The 16153-nt window shown below is 40.0% G+C and overlaps 1 protein-coding gene and 1 long non-coding RNA gene across 16 annotated transcripts in view; one reads left to right on the top strand and one right to left on the bottom strand.

The window, feature by feature from the left end:
• The window catches only part of CLASP2 (cytoplasmic linker associated protein 2), a 276272-nt gene that overhangs the window by 244418 nt on the left and 15701 nt on the right, over positions 1 to 16153 (bottom strand). For all 15 annotated transcript variants that reach the window (XM_077811095.1, XM_077811084.1, XM_077811089.1 and 12 more), the window contains exons 3-5: positions 4868 to 4971; positions 1492 to 1583; positions 273 to 348 (exon numbers count right to left, since the gene is read on the bottom strand). In XM_077811095.1, the coding sequence (XP_077667221.1) occupies positions 273 to 348; positions 1492 to 1583; positions 4868 to 4971 (272 nt within the window). The remainder of the gene's footprint in view (positions 1 to 272; positions 349 to 1491; positions 1584 to 4867; positions 4972 to 16153) is intronic.
• LOC144261474 (uncharacterized) lies at positions 8225 to 12940 on the top strand. Its single transcript, XR_013345294.1, has 2 exons — positions 8225 to 8423; positions 12637 to 12940. It is a non-coding gene; the product is annotated as an uncharacterized LOC144261474 (long non-coding RNA).

Raw genomic sequence — 16153 nt, 5'->3', positions numbered from 1 at the left:
CTGGAGACAGGAAACAAATGAGATGAGAGAGCCAACAGGCCCCACGGAGGCAGGCACACCATAACGGTTCTCCCACAACACTGTGTCCATCTGGCAACACATAAGGCTCAGGGAGAAAAAGCCAACAGGTAAGGCTTGAATAGGTGGAATTAATAGACAGCATAAAAAAGATCCATAAAGATTTTTCTTTAAGGACATAACATCAATTTACCATCTTTTTTTAATATCAAAATGCACACTGTACAAGTAATATATAGCAATAAAATCCTTACCTGACTATTGGAGTCTCCAGACAAGATGCATAAGTGTGGTACCAACTTACTGAGGATTAGTGGTTGTGCACCATAACTAAAAATGAAATAAATCAATTAAGAAAGAGAAAAACACTTTTTCCACACCAAACACAGAAGTTTTACTTTGTAGCTTAGCATCGCTAAAGTAAACATTTTCATGGATCCCCAGCTCTTGGTGCGCATATATATATATACACATACATACATACATACATACATACATACATACACACACACACACACAGAGTGTGTATATATATTTATACACACACACACAGTGTGTGTGATATATATATGTGTATGTATTGTGACAGGGTCGGGCCAGATGGCTACAGGAAAGTAACAGAAGTCAGATATATTAGCCCCAGGCTAAGTAGGTCCCTTTTCCCTGAGTAAGGTAACAGGGAAGGATCCAGAACCATCACAAACCTTCTGGAGACAATTAAGACAGGCTGATTAGAACACCTGCAGCCAATCAAGAAGCTGCTAGAATCAATTAAGGCAGGCTAATCAAGGCACCTGGGTTTTAAAAAGGAGCGCACTTCAGTTTGTGGTGTGCATGTGAGGAGCTGGGAGCAAGAGGCACTAGGAGCTGAGAGTTAGAACGCGGACTTTTGGAGGACTGAGGTGTATGAGCATTATCAGACACCAGGAGGAAGGTCCTATGGTGAGGATAAAGAAGGTGTTGGGAGGAGGCCATGGGGAAGTAGCCCAGGGAGTTGTAGCTGTCACACAGCTGTTCCAGGAGGCACTCTAGACAGCTGCATTCCACAGGGCTCTGGGCTGGAACCCGGAGTAGAGGGTGGGCCCGGGTTCCCCCCAAATCCTCCCAACTCCTGGTCAGACACAGGAGGAGTCGACCTGGACTGTGGGTTCAGAAAAACGGCCAAGCTGAGGGCTGCCGTGAAGCTCCAAGGCGACCAAATCAGCCAATAAGTGCAAGACCCACCAAGGTAGAGCAGGAACTTTGTCACAGTATACATACACACATGCACGCACGCGCCAATAGAACCTTCTTTCAGTTAAGTCCAGAAAGCTTGGACGAGTCAATTGCTCAGATCATCCAATTTAGTAAGAGCATTTTTAAAATGCATCAGGCACCTTACAGTATAAATTCAGATGGAAAAGTCATTCAGAAACAAACAGGATAGAATGCTAATTTTAATATTTTATGTCTCCATAAAAACAAGAAACTTACATATTTAAGGTTGCAACAAGACACAAACACACTCCTTCTCGGGATCGGTAGTTCTTGTGTTTAAAACCAACAGCAAGACGGTCCCAAATACACTATTAAAACAAAAACGATTGCTTTGAATCACTAGTAGCACAATGCAACCTGTTCACCGTCTATAATGTTTAAATCGAAACTTCATCAGAAACTATTGATATGATGAGAATATTCTGAAGTTTTGTTTTGTAAAGTAGAGGAAAGTTTTGAACAAAAATGAGGTTTTTGGGGGTTTTTTTAAAAACAGGCTTTACAACATGGAACACTAATCAACTCCACCTCCTCTCCCAATCATTGGATTATTTACAATAAGCAACAGAAAATATCTCACACCAGAAACATTTCTAAAATGGTTTGTCTTTATACACTCCCAATATTTCATTCCCCTAATTCTATATATTTTGAAATATTTTTCCTTTTGTAACTCAACTGCAAAGCCAACGCAAAACTTTAAAACTTACTACTGTGGCTTAAAGTAAAGGTTTTTCTTTATTCATTTTGTCCAATAGTTTACTTATTTCCCGATCAAAATCTCCTCCCATTCCCAGTTTTTAGTCTCTTCCAGTACTCATTCTTCTACACTTGCATTAAATTTCTTCTGCATTTCTTCATTTTATATTTAAATTTTTTCCCCATTCATTTATCTTGGTTCTATTTTTCTCTCCAATTCCATTTGTCTCCTCTTCTCAGTATGCTTTGCGCTGATCTCTTGCCATTTCTTTTACTTTCTTACACCAAATTCTTACACTGAATTTCTTACACTAAACAATCCCTCATCTGCTCTCCTGCATGTCATTTTTCAGTGTCTTTTATCTGTCTTTATTAATTCCCTTCTCATTTTATCTTTTTTAATTCCCCATTTTCCAGGAGTTCTGGAGCTCTACATCACACAGTTAATGCTGCAACTTGGAGCTTACAAAACTCTGGAATTCCAGTGATATTTAAAAGCAAGTTCATAGACTCAAACTGCAAGCCCCTTCAGCTGCAATGCTGCCATCTTTGAGCAGGCATCTGAGAATGTCGCCTAGCAACGACTGCACACTGCCTGAGGAATAGCATATTTTTCAGTGTATGCAGCATTCTATAATTAAGCCTCTCCAAGTACCACAATTCTGATGCAGCATAGTTGCACCAAACAGCACACTGTGGCATACCTATGTAAACTATTCAAATTGCATTCATGTTACTGAAAGCAACAATGCTAATCAAAAAGAGGTAGTGTAAGAAGTACTAAACACTAGATAACATCCTTTTTCATTATTATGTAGCACATTTTAGAATAGCTATAAAAAGGTTACAGTAATCAAAATTTTTAAATAAATTTTCACTTGACAAATTTTACATTTTACCTTGTATAAATTGTAAAGAGAACAAACTAGAGAAGACAAGCACTACTTCCTTGCCAAAATAGCACAGGTGAACAATAAAGCATACGCTGGCAAGAAAGAAAACATCCATCTCCAACCAGCCCATCTTCTGAGGTAAGAGAGAAAATAAGGAAGTCTTCTTGCCAGACAGACAGACAAGAAATAGGCAGAGAAGTAACTGCAAGACATTGTAGGGTAGTAAAACAAACATCTTCAAACAGAAATTTAGGATTATTTAGGCTACCCCCTCCACTACCACTCATCCCTCCAAAAAGGGACTTAATCACATAGGTCTCTGAGAAATCTGCTCTCTAGCAATAGTTAACATCTCCTTCTCGTATTTGGTTTACCAAACCCATGCATTTACTTGCTGTATTTTTAAAATTATGCTACTATATCTTCCCATGTTTTGTTCTGTGTTTTATTGCTTTTGGGTTTTTTGTATTTTATTTACTTTTCAGAAATAAGCATCCTCAACATCTCAATGTAAGAAAAGGGTGTTTACCAGCAAGCAACTCAACAGTTCCTAGGGAACAGGCTATTATAGAAGTGATGAAATGCTCAGTAAGAAACACATGCGACTAAGTCTTTTTTGGTTGAGGAAAAGGGACAGGAGGAGTGCAGGAGAGAACTATGCATTTTTAAGGTTGCTTAAATTACACCAGAATACTTTTTGTCTCACAAATTTTCAAACATTATCTCTAGTTGTGGATGCGATTTGTAGATCCAAGTTCCCTGCACATTCATCCCCACATCTCTGAACAAACATATGCCAGTTTTAGAGGTTTAAAGTACCTTGCTCTGGTTTGCAAAACTAAACGAGTCTCCCTATTCATCTCCATATCTAAACTTATAAAGAGGATTTCCTTAAGAGGGAATTAGTAGTAGTTGAGTAACAATAGCATTCCTATTGATGACCCCTGTTCCAAGACTCCACAATAATACTGCTTAAGTGATAAATCCTATTAGGCAATCTTTCATTTTTCAGACTTACATTAATAGGAGTCTTACAGAACCACCCAGAAACCCAACCATAAACAGAGTCCCGTTGTGTAAGGCACTGCATAAACACACAGTAAAAGACAGTTTCTGACTCAAGGAACTTACAGTCTATGGCTATGTCTACACTGCACCTTCATCTGTAAAGCTTTTTGTCACTAAGGGGTTTGAAAAAACACCCCCCTGACCAAAAAAAGTTTGACTGACAAAAATCACCTGTGTAGACAGTGCTTTGTTGGCAGGTGATGCTCTCCTGCCGACAAAACTACTGATCCTTGTTGGGGGTGGTTTTATTTTGTCGGCAGGCAAGAGTTCTCCTGCTGACAAAGAGCAGCCATACTGTGTACCTTACAGAGGCACGGCTGTAACAGCACAGCCATGCCACTGTAAGGTGCACAGTGTAGACATAGCTTAAGTACACAAGACAGACAAAAGATGGAAAGTATTTTTAGCCCATTTTATACGTGGGGAACTGAAGCTCAGGGAGATTAACTGCTTTGCCCAAGGTCAGGCAGGAAGTATGTGGCAGATCCAGGAACCCAGATTTTCTGAGCTGTAATCCAGCGTCTTAACCACAAGACTATCCTTATGTGGATGTATTATTCACCCTATAGGCTTTTAATTAATTTGATTTTGGGGAAGTTGAGGGTCAAGCTTATTTCCATTGTATTAATTAAAATTCAAGCCCATCTGGAAGTTTCAAACATGTTTAATTAAAATACTTCTGCCATCCTGGTACGAAAACATCTGCTTTTGATTTATATAACGTAAAAACAGTATGTTTAGTGTCAGAGTTGTATCTTCAGTTAATGCAAAACAATCCAATATTGTTTACACATTAAAACAATGATCCAGCTAAAACTTGCACACACACTTCACAACTGACTTCATTGGAATGACTTGTGTTTCAAGTTAAGATCACATGTAAATGTTTGTAAGATCAGAGCCTAACTCTGAATTTCCAGAAGTGGTCATACCATTGGTGGTGCTGCCTGGTCCATTAATTTCAATATAAGAGTCTGTGCTTGCTCTCGAACTTGGTCTTTGGCATCTCCCATTCGATCAATCAATGCTAGAAGAACTAGAGGACCAAAAAAAGGATTAACAAAATATGTATTAATCAATTTAAGACTAACAAGTTTATAAGAAATGTTTCTTAGAGAACAATTAAGATTTTTCTAGTTCAAAAATCAAGACACGACTGAAAACAAGTCCAAAATATTTTAAAGAAAGATTTTTCAAAAAAAATTATTTAAATGAGTCGCTAATCAGTTTTCTGTCACATGTTTAAGAACAATGAGTTGGACTGGAATTAAGAAGCAGAATGCTATCAAAATAACTAAGCCACAGATAATATTTCCCTTCTTGCCAACTATATACATTACTTCAGTTTGATCTTCAAAAAGAATGTCAGACAAAGGCTTCTCAGCCGATATTACTTTATAAGGATAAGGCCTTTGTCTGCAGCCATATTGTAAGGCCTGGTGCCAAAGGTATCCGTCTGCAACCAGATTAAAAGAGCAGCCAAGCAGCAGTCATTAGCTGAGAAGTAGGAAGTCACATCCTCACATTACATCTATATTACATTAAAGCAATGTGATATCAGGCTGTTAAGAAGGAGACCCTGTCCTAGTAGCACCCACTATCACCAGATAAAGAAACAGATCTTAAGATGGTTAAAGAAAACTTAGTCTGATAGCATCCTGTCAAGAAATCACTTATCAATAGTTTTCAGAGTAGCAGCCGTGTTAGTCTGTGTCCGCAAAAAGAAAAGGAGGACTTGTGGCACCTTCGAGACTAACAAATTTATTTGAGCATAAGCTTTCGTGAGCTACAGCTCACTTCATCTGATGAGAGCTGTAGCTCACGAAAGCTTATGCTCAGGAGCCACAAGTCCTCCTTTTCTTTTATCAATAGTTGTGGTTGTGAAATCCTCATTTCTTTATTGTTTTGTCATTATGGTCCCTACTCCCCTATTGTTTATCTGTACGGTATGTGTCTGGTTCTTTAATTGTTTCTGTCTGTTACATAATCATTTTTGCTAGGTGTAAATTAATTACGGTGGTGGGGTAGGATTGGTTAGAGAATTTTGTTACACTATGTTAGAACTGGTTAGTAAAATTGTAGTATAATGATTGGTTAAGGTACAGCTAAAAAGGACTCAAATTTCACTATTTAAACTGGGGTCCAAAAGGAAGTTCTTTGGGAACCAACTGTGATGTTGGACTCCATATGATTTTATGAAAACATGATAATGAGTGTGAATATAATGTAACTGGAATATGCTTCATGCAAAATCTCTCTTATAAGGTATCACTACAAATCTTATCTACTGAGTGTGGTCATCCTATTTGTATAAATGTATCATTCTTGTATCTGAAACTAGAAATATGAAATATAACTCTGAGGTCCTACTGTAATTATCCAAAGTGTGGGCCATTAATGGTGGTCTGGAATCTTGATGGCTCCCAGCAACTACGGCAACTGGTTGTAAATGACTGTTTACTTGCAAGACTTCCTGTGAATCAGGCCAGAAAGAATGAAGGCTTTGGGTCTCATAGGATGTCATGTCTCATGTCTAGTTGGCAGCCGGTGTCAAGTGGAGTGCCCCAGGGGTCGGTCCTGGGGCCGGTTTTGTTCAATATCTTCATAAATGATCTGGAGGATGGTGTGGATTGCACTCTCAGCAAATTTGCGGATGATACTAAACTGGGAGGAGTGGTAGATACGCTGGAGGGCAGGGATAGGATACAGAGGGACCTAGACAAATTGGAGGATTGGGCCAAAAGAAATCTGATGAGGTTCAATAAGGATAAGTGCAGGGTCCTGCACTTAGGACGGAAGAACCCAATGCACAGCTACAGACTAGGGACCGAATGGCTAAGCAGCAGTTCTGCGGAAAAGGACCTAGGGGTGACAGTGGACGAGAAGCTGGATATGAGCCAGCAGTGTGCCCTTGTTGCAAAGAAGGCCAATGGCATTTTGGGATGTATAAGTAGGGGCATAGCGAGCAGATAGAGGGACGTGATTGTCCCCCTCTATTCGACATTGGTGAGGCCTCACCTGGAGTACTGTGTCCAGTTTTGGGCCCCACACTACAAGGAGGATGTGGAAAAATTGGAGAGAGTCCAGCAAAGGGCAACAAAAATGATTAGGGGTCTGGAACACATGACTTATGAGGAGAGGCTGAGGGAACTGGGATTGTTTAGTCTGCAGAAGAGAAGAATGAGGGGGGATTTGATAGCTGCTTTCAACTACCTGAGAGGTAGTTCCAGAGAGGATGGTTCTAGACTATTCTTAGTGGTGGAAGAGGACAGGAGAAGGAGTAATGGTCTCAAGTTGCAGTGGGGGAGGTTTAGGTTGGATATTAGGAAAAACTTTTTCACTAGGAAGGTAGTGAAACACTGGAATGCGTTGCCTAGGGAGGTGGTGGAATCTCCTTCCTTAGAAGTTTTTAAGGTCAGGCTTGACAAACCCATGGCTGGGATGATTTAATTGGGTATGGGTCCTGCTTTTGAGCAGGGGGTTGGACTAGAAGACCTCCTGAGGTCCCTTCCAACCCTGATATTCTATGATTCTAGGATGTGACTATGGCACCTGGTACTGGAATTCATCTTAAACCTGGTGCTTTTCCATTTAGAAGGAGGGATGGGGATCCAGAGACACAAAAAAGATTCCCGCCTTGTGCCAAAGCTGTATAAGCAGGTGGAACAGAAAAAAGGAAGTTCCAGTCATGGGAAATCCCCTAGTTACCACCTGAGGTGAGGCTAACAAGAACCGTATCGGGGAAAGGATTGGGCCCAGACTAGGAAGGATTCCAGTCTGTGAAAGAAGCTTATTGGAACACCTCTGAGTGTGAGATTTTCTCTGTAATCAGTTTCTTAATGTATTAGGCTTAGACTTGCATGTTTTGTTTTAATTTTGCTTGGGAACTTCCTTTGTTCTGTCTGTTATTACTTGGAACCACTTAAATCCTACTTTTTATGTTTAATAAAATCACTTTTGCTTATTAAATTAACCCACAGTGAGTAATTAATACCTGGGGGAGCAAACAGCTGTGCATATCTCTATCAGTGTTATAGAGGGCGGACAATTTACGAATTTACCCTGTATAAGATTTATACACAGTAAAACGGATTCATTTGGGGTTCGGATCCCATTGGGAGCTGGGTGTCTTGGTGCTGGAAACACGAGCACTTGCTAAGCCGTTTTCAGTTAAGTCTGCAGCTTGTCTGAGTCTGTGTTGCAGCAGATTAACTTATCTAGCTCAACAAGACAGGGTTCTGGAGGCCCAAACGGGCAGAGAAAAGGGGCTTAGAGGTAGTCTCAGCACATCAGGTGACAATCCGAAGGGAGTCTCTGTGACCAAACCCGAGACACCAAACTCCAGGACACAGCCCCAAAGATCAGAGCTGCCAGACCTCAACAATCTGCCAATGACAGCGTGCAGAAACTGGAGTCCCCCAGATGGACCTGATCCTGACTGACCATCAAGAAAAATTCATCTGTCTTATTGGGAGTGGTGAGAATTGTGTATGTAGCGTGTGCAGTCTGTTTTGGTGACTGTTAATATAGAGAGGTTATGTAGCATATTACTGTGTAAGGCTCTTTCACTGGTAAAAGGTCCTGCACACCTGGAGAAGTAGTATACACCCAGAGCTCAACGTATTGGGAAAGGGTGTGGGTACTTAAAATTGACCAAATTAGTTACACCCTGAGCCTGATGAATTGGGTAAGGGTAGGTGCTTTTTGACTGGAGCCCTACAGACTGGGAAGAGGTGGGGTGCCCTAAGGTGTGCAGGTAACACTTCAGAAATAGAACACTTTGCCAGACCTCAAAAAGATAGCCTGGAAATTGTTTTTAGATGCGGTTTTCTTCTAATTATGCATGCCATTTTCAGTAATTCCCTCAACTTTATATTTCCAGGCATAACAATTATTAAAATCTATACAGAATGACAAAATGTATTATTGAAATAAGGTTCTATCTTCCACAAGAATCAGGGTACAAGAAGGCACAATATTAAGCACAAGCATCCTTAATACTATTTAATAGAACTAATGTGACTATCTTCAAGTCCTAAATTCAACAAGCTGTAATGGAAATAAATATCAGACCTGTAAAATCTTTGATTAGCTGTGTTACCAAATTGCAACTTACATTTGATTAAAAGGCAGCAACACAACAGAGTTAACGTTATGCAGCAACCTCCTGGGTGAACTGCTAGACCAAAACTATGCAAGTTATCTTGCTATGCCGATTCCCAGTACTCTGTTCATAACCTAAATGTGTTCTGTAGCAGACTCATTCTCTCCTATCCAATGGTCTCAGCAACTTCTTCAAAGTCAAAGGGGCTAACACATAGAAGGCTCTGCCTGCAGCTCTCTCTCAAGAGTGCTGATCACAGCTGTGGTGGTATGATTGAGAGAGCCAGTCTCTCAGTTAAGCAGCTACCAAGTCATCTAGTGCTTTTCAGTTCATATCCAACTCCTGGAACTCCACCTGGAAGTCACTGTGATCTAAAATCTACTATGGGTACCTGGCGAGTTACACTGCTGCTTCTGTGCCAACTTCAGTTTCTGAGCTAAAGAATAGATGAGGCTAAAAGAGACCATTATGATCTAGCCTTACCTTTTGCATAATTCAGGCCACAGAACCTCACCCAGAGTTCTTCTTCAGCCCAGACCTGAAAGAGAGCTCTGTGCAAGCCCAAGTTTATCTCTATGACCAACAGAAGCTGGTCTCTCTAACATCCTGGGACCAAGAGGGTTACAACAATGCTGCATACAACAGTGGGAGATTACTGTTATTACTAGAAAGAGGGGAGATTGCCAGCTGCCTCTTCACCTTGAGCAGCTACTGCTATTCTGAGTAAGACGCATGGGAAGAGGGGAGGGCTCACAGAGGGCTCTGTACTGCAAAGATCCCACTACCCCACCACAGGGTCTGCTGGGGTGGCTGATGGCAGGGGCCAATACACTTAACCTTCTGCTTGGCAGACTGATCTTGGCAAGGCCAACCAATACAAGAGACCAACAACGTAGCAGGGAGCTTCTCACAGGTCTTCAGACTGCCCAGGACATCACTGCTCCTTAGGCCACTGCTCTTCTTTTGGAAGATAGGGTCTGGGACCGGAAGACTGAAATCTCAGCTTCATGACACCTCAGCAGAGGGTACTATGTGCATAAGGCCTCCTTCCATTGCAGCAGCAGACTCTGTGGTATAAGCATAAATCCATTTTTGGGGAGGACACTGCCTAGCACTATTTGGGGGGAAGGGAGGATTAATGTATTAAGTAATGGATGTGTGGCCTTTGGGAAGACACAGGGTTAGCCAGCACAAGAGCAAGGTCTTCAACCATAAAGTTGATGAGCATGTATCTTACCAGCAGGAGACTAGAAAGAAGGGGGACACAGCGCAGGGCACAAGTAAATGTCAGCTTTTTGACTAGGCTTAGGGCTTGTCTACACTACCCGCCAGATCAGCGGGTAGTGATCGATCCAGCAGGGGTCGATTTATCATGTCTAGTATAGATGCAAGAAATTGACCGCTGAGCGCTCTCCCGTTGACTCCGGTACTCCACCAGAAATAAAAGGGCAAGCGGAGTCGACGGGAGAGTATCAGCTGTCGACTTACCGCAGTGAAAACACTGTGGTAAGCAGATCTAAGTACATCACGTAAGCTAGGCTATTCATGTAGCTGAAGCTGCATATCTTAGATTAACCCTGTACGGTAGTATAGACAAGCCCTTAAACTATTGCAGAAATATTTCAAGCAATAATGGTGATTAGAATCAAATCAAAATCAAGAAAGTCATTTAAGAACATTTTATTTGATGTCATACATTTTTATGCATCATATTTGTTTTTTTAATTATCACTACATCATTTGGGCAGATGTCTTCACTGAGCTGTTCATCCACAACAGATCTAAAAGCAGATGAAGTCAGCTAAGAACCTATCATTCTGGAAGGAAGCATTTCAAGAAAAACTGATTCTCAACAGTAAGACACACCTGACTGGCAAGTGTAGGAATCTAAGAGCTTTAAAACAACACAGTAAAAAATAGAAAGCAGCAGCAGTGCCCCAGGCTGCTCCCCTCCTGACCAGGAGCAGCATCAACCATAAAGGGCCCCCCCAGACCACCTAAGATTTAGCCAGGGGTATTTTTAGTACAAGTCATGGACAGGTCACAGGATGTGAATTTTTGTTTTATTTCCCATTATCTGTCCATGATTTGTACTATAAATACCCTGACTAAATCTTAGCCTAACAGCCACTGATGGACTTATCCTTAGAGCCCTGCACGGATACAAAATTTATGTCCACAGATGCAGATATCCGCAGATATAAATCAGCATCCCTGGAGCTGCAGGGCTGTACTGGGAACCACAATGTCCAAAGCAGCAGCCTGCTGCCACACCCAGGACTCAGCACCCCATGCCAGCAGCTCCTCCAGCATTGCTATACTGCCCCCAGCCCGACCCAATGCACTAACGCAATCAGGGACAGCTGCCAGTGAGCAGGGTTGGGGCCAGTACAGCCATGCCGGAGGAGCTGCCGGCTCGGGGCGCTGGCTCCTGGGAGTGGCGGCCTGATAGGCTGTTGCTTTCACCACTGTGGTTCCCAGTAGATCCCTACAGCGCCACACATACTGATTTATATCTGCAGATATAAATTTTGTATCTGTGCAGGGCTCTACCGATCCTCCATGAACTTATCTAGTTCTTTTTTGAATTCTCAAAAAGAAAAGGAGTACTTGTGGCACCTTAATTGTTAGTCTCTAAGGTGCCACAAGTACTCCTTTTCTTTTTGAGAATATAGACTAACATGGCTGTTACTCTGAAACCTTTTTGAATTCTGTTACAGTTTTGGCCTTCATAACATCTCCAACAACAAGTTCCACAAGTTGACTATGTGGTGTGAAATACTTCCTTTCGTATGTTTTAAACCTGCTGCCTATTAATTTCATTAAGTGACCCCAAGTTCTTGTGTTATGTGAAGGAGTAAATAACATTTCCTTATTCACTTTCTCTGCACCAGTCAAGAATTTATAGACTTCTATGATATCTTCTCTGATTCATCTCTTTTCCAAGATGAAAAGTCCCAGTCTTTTTAATCTCTCCTCATATGGAAGCCGTTCCATACCTCTAATAATTTTTGTTGCTCTTCTCTGTACCTTTTCCAATTCTAATACATCTTATTTGAGATGGGGAGACCAGATCTACATGCAATATTCAAGATGTGGGCATACCATGGATTTATACAGTGGCATTATGATATTTCTGTTTTATCTATCCCTTTCTTAACAGTTCCTAACATTGTTACTTTTGACCGTTGCTGCATGTTGAGTAGATGTTTTCAGAGAACTATCCACAGTGACTGCAAGATCTCTTTCTTGAGTGGTAACAGCTAATTTATACCCCACCATTTTGTATGGATAGTTCGGATTATGTTTTCTAAGGTGCATTACTTTGCCTTTATCCACACTGAATTTCATCTGCCGCTGTGTTGCGAGATCCCTTTGTAATTCTTCACAGTCTGCTTTGGACTCCACTATCTTGAGTAATTTTGTACCATCTGCAAATTTTCCACCTTACCATTTACCCCTTTTTCCACATCATTTATAAATATGTTGAACAGCACTGGTCCCAGTACAGACTCCTGGGGGACACCAAAATTTACCTCTCTCCATTCTGAGAACTGTCCATTTATTCTTACGCTTTGTTTTCTATCTTTTAACCAGTTATCAATACGTGGGAGGACCTTCCCTCTTATCCAATGACTGCTTATCCTACAACATGTTACAGAAAACTTAAATATCCAGCATCTGCTGTCTCACTCTGAAGCAAGCAACAACTATATATAACCTTAAAGGATTATTCTCATCTACTAGCCCATATTAAGCATTTCCTTTTCATTAAAAAGTATTAAGACTTTTTTTTTAATCAAAATTATAAGTAAAATGTTAACAAGTAGATATGGTACCTGGGATGGTAAAATATATAAATTTTCAAGCTGTTATAATAAAATGAGGTTTTTACACAGTGCTTAAAATGATTTCTGGTTCATTCTGTTTCTCCCTTACTCAGTTTGCAAATTCTTAAGATGTATTTCATGACAAGTCTTGTAAGGCTGCACATGGAATTTAACAGGAAATATCATATCACAGCCTCAAGAACAATTTAATAAACACAGAAAAGTCTCTTGTAAATTAAAGCTGAAATAATCTAACAGATTCTGGAATGCAAGTGAAGAAGTTTGTTCAAGGCAGGGTTTCATATTTACTAAGAAAGGTTGGATATATTAATTAGTCCTCTATTGTTATTCTTTACTCTCTCCATTTTCTGTGGCAACAACGAAAGAATTCCTAACCAGAAATTGTTTCCTAACTATATTTTGATATTACGTTGGTTCCATATTAACAAATATTGAACTACTAGGTGAGGAAAAGCGACATTCAAGCAGGATATGATTTAGGCCAAGATTTTAAAAAATGGCTAGCAATTCTGAAAGCCTCAATTTTCTGAGAACCTACTCTCTGAAAATCAGGCCCCTTTCATAAGTCTCAAGTTGGTTACAGAAAAACTGAGGCACCCAGAATCACTAGTCACTTCTGCACACCTTAGTCTTAACTTTGACGGTATGTTAGAAAGCTATAGTCTTCATTAAGTACTCTCAGAAGAACATTTTTTTCCCCCCCCAAAAGGAGGCAAAAACCGTTAACCTCATCCCTCAAATTAATTCTTACCCCTTCCTCTAACCATAATCACTGTACTGAAGAATCTCAGCAGTTCACAGATGTTGGGACTCTTATTTGATCTTTGGCTGTGAACAGTGCAGCATAGAAAAAACAGAGTTAACTCTGGTGAACGAGGACTTATACAGAGTTTCAAAGCACTATTTTTGTGACATTTCTCCATACATTTATTCTTATTTTTTGTCCTCTTATGTACCACTCCTTTAAAAATACTTCAATCATTTTTGCAAGCCATGGAATGTGGTGGAAAAAATAGAAATGCATGTTTATGTAATCTCTGCATTTTGTTTTAATCACATCTTCATGAAGTAGTTGTTAAATTACAATAGAGCCCTACACTGTTTCAAAGACAGACACTTCTTAAAAAATGCTGCTTAATTTGCTTCATTTCTCCAGAACATACCTCTCTGTTCTTATGAATTACCAGGTATCCTTAGACTTCTACAATAATCTCTTTGGTAGTCAAACAGTTCAATCACCTTCAATGAAGGTATTTATAAAAATCATTTCAGCATTTCATCTCTCTCAAAACTCCCAGAAATATCAATATTGATGATAGCTGCAAAGAATGTGTAATATGGTTAATCTGAAAAGAAAGGGTAAAACACACTCACTACAATTCAAGATTGTTGCCTAGGAAACTGAATTCATTCCCCTTTACCCTATGGTATATCTCCATACAAAGGTTACTAATGTGCAATTCAGGTCATATTAAAATGCCTGTGTTAGTGACCCTGGCTAAAACTAATTTATGGGATATAGGTAGTTCATAAAGCTATATAGGTAACAATGCATTTGTTTTGCTTTCACTCCTCAGCAAAACCCTTGTTTATTCTTAAGTGAGCAAATGTCTTAAATGACAGTTATTCCCCTTGCCCCACCTTTAAAGAACTACATTCCAATGTAACTGCAGGCCCATGTTTTGACAGGTTATGCTTAGGTAATGCGTTAGGTCAGTTATTACTGGGAGTGTAAGTATCATGCATAGGAACATTCCAATATCTCAAAAACACAAGGCATGAAGTGAGAAAATGCAGGATTTTTTTTTTTTTTTTGGCAGATGACAAACCCTTCAATTTCTTATTTCATTAAACAAAATAATATATACCAAAAAAGCAGACTGAAATTTCCAGTTGGGATAAGGTGGATTTAAAAAAATACCCAACACTATTATATAAAAAATAGTACCAATTTAATCTCACAATAATGGGACAGAATGGTGCTTAATATAATAAGTGATCATACTTGAGTACATTAAGACTGTGACACTGTTTTCGAGTAAGAATGGCAAACCACAAAGACTACGTCCTGGAGTATATATATGAAGAAAAAGGAGAGGGGGAAGTTAATGGTTTGCATCAGCATTTTCAATTTTCAAAGTAATATTTAAGAGTTGATTGGAAAAGCTCTCTCCATCTCTAATCTGTATTTATGATGAGATCCAGCAAAGTCATAGATTGAAAGAGGCATATTAGAGAACATACACATTTGCTAAGAAAAAGACTCAATGTTGCTATAGCCATCTTGTCTTCTATTTGGAGATCTTATGCTCTTCTCTCTCCCTTAATATTCTCCTGTCTAGTAATAGAAGCCCTTCCTCACTCCCCGTATCACACTGCCAGCCTGAAGTGTAAATCTGCAATACACAACTGGCCATCAGCGCACATCATGAACTATGACCATGGCAGGCAGTGCCATATCTGTTAAAATGTCACAGCTGGAGTTTGCAAAGAATCATAATTTTGATTCTTTCCCACTGCTTGACCATGGGAGCTTTGGGTTCAGCCACAAAGTTTATAGGATGATTTCCTAGTCCTACACCCTCTCAAATAAGCAGTACTGCTATTCATAGAGCCGAGATATGGATTTGAAATATTTTCTTCTATAACCCAGACTGTTTAAACACAGTATGGTCACACCCAAGAGAGCATTATTTGACTAGTTCAGGCTTAGTTATGCACAAGTGTGCAAGAAGCTTTTAACACTGAATATACAGTGCAACAACATAGCAGTGTTTTACAGAGAGATGGCTGAAAAGAGAAACTACTACTGATACTCTGAAACCTGTTACTAGGGTAATGTAATTCAGGTCTCTTTTCTTCATCATTAACAACCACAGAAGTGATTTTGCACATGGATGGACTGGAGAAAAACTGGCTCTTGGTTAAACTTATTTCTCATCAACCTGGCATATAAACAGTGAATACACGTAAAGGCAAAAGTTCTGTCCTCTCCTGGAATTCCCATGGTTCTCCCAAAGCAGATTTCACTTAGCAATTTAAGGCCTGCTCTACATAAAGTAGAAGCGGTTTAACTGAAGCTGCCATTTTAAGTGGAATTAAACCGGTGAAAGTTAAGTTTAGACAAGCTCTCATGCTCAACTTGGATAAAATGCATCACAGGTGGGCTGGGGAAAACTTAACAGCATCTACTTATGCTGTTTGCACCGAGCAGATATGCAGGGTTCACAGCTTAGGGTAGAGTGGCATTATTTTTATTCCAA

The sequence above is a fragment of the Eretmochelys imbricata genome, chromosome 2 (genome assembly GCF_965152235.1).
Source record: "Eretmochelys imbricata isolate rEreImb1 chromosome 2, rEreImb1.hap1, whole genome shotgun sequence".
Classification (NCBI taxonomy): Eukaryota; Metazoa; Chordata; order Testudines; family Cheloniidae; genus Eretmochelys; species Eretmochelys imbricata.
Note: the sequence above shows the minus strand (reverse complement) of the source record. Positions and strands in the feature narration are given on the sequence as shown.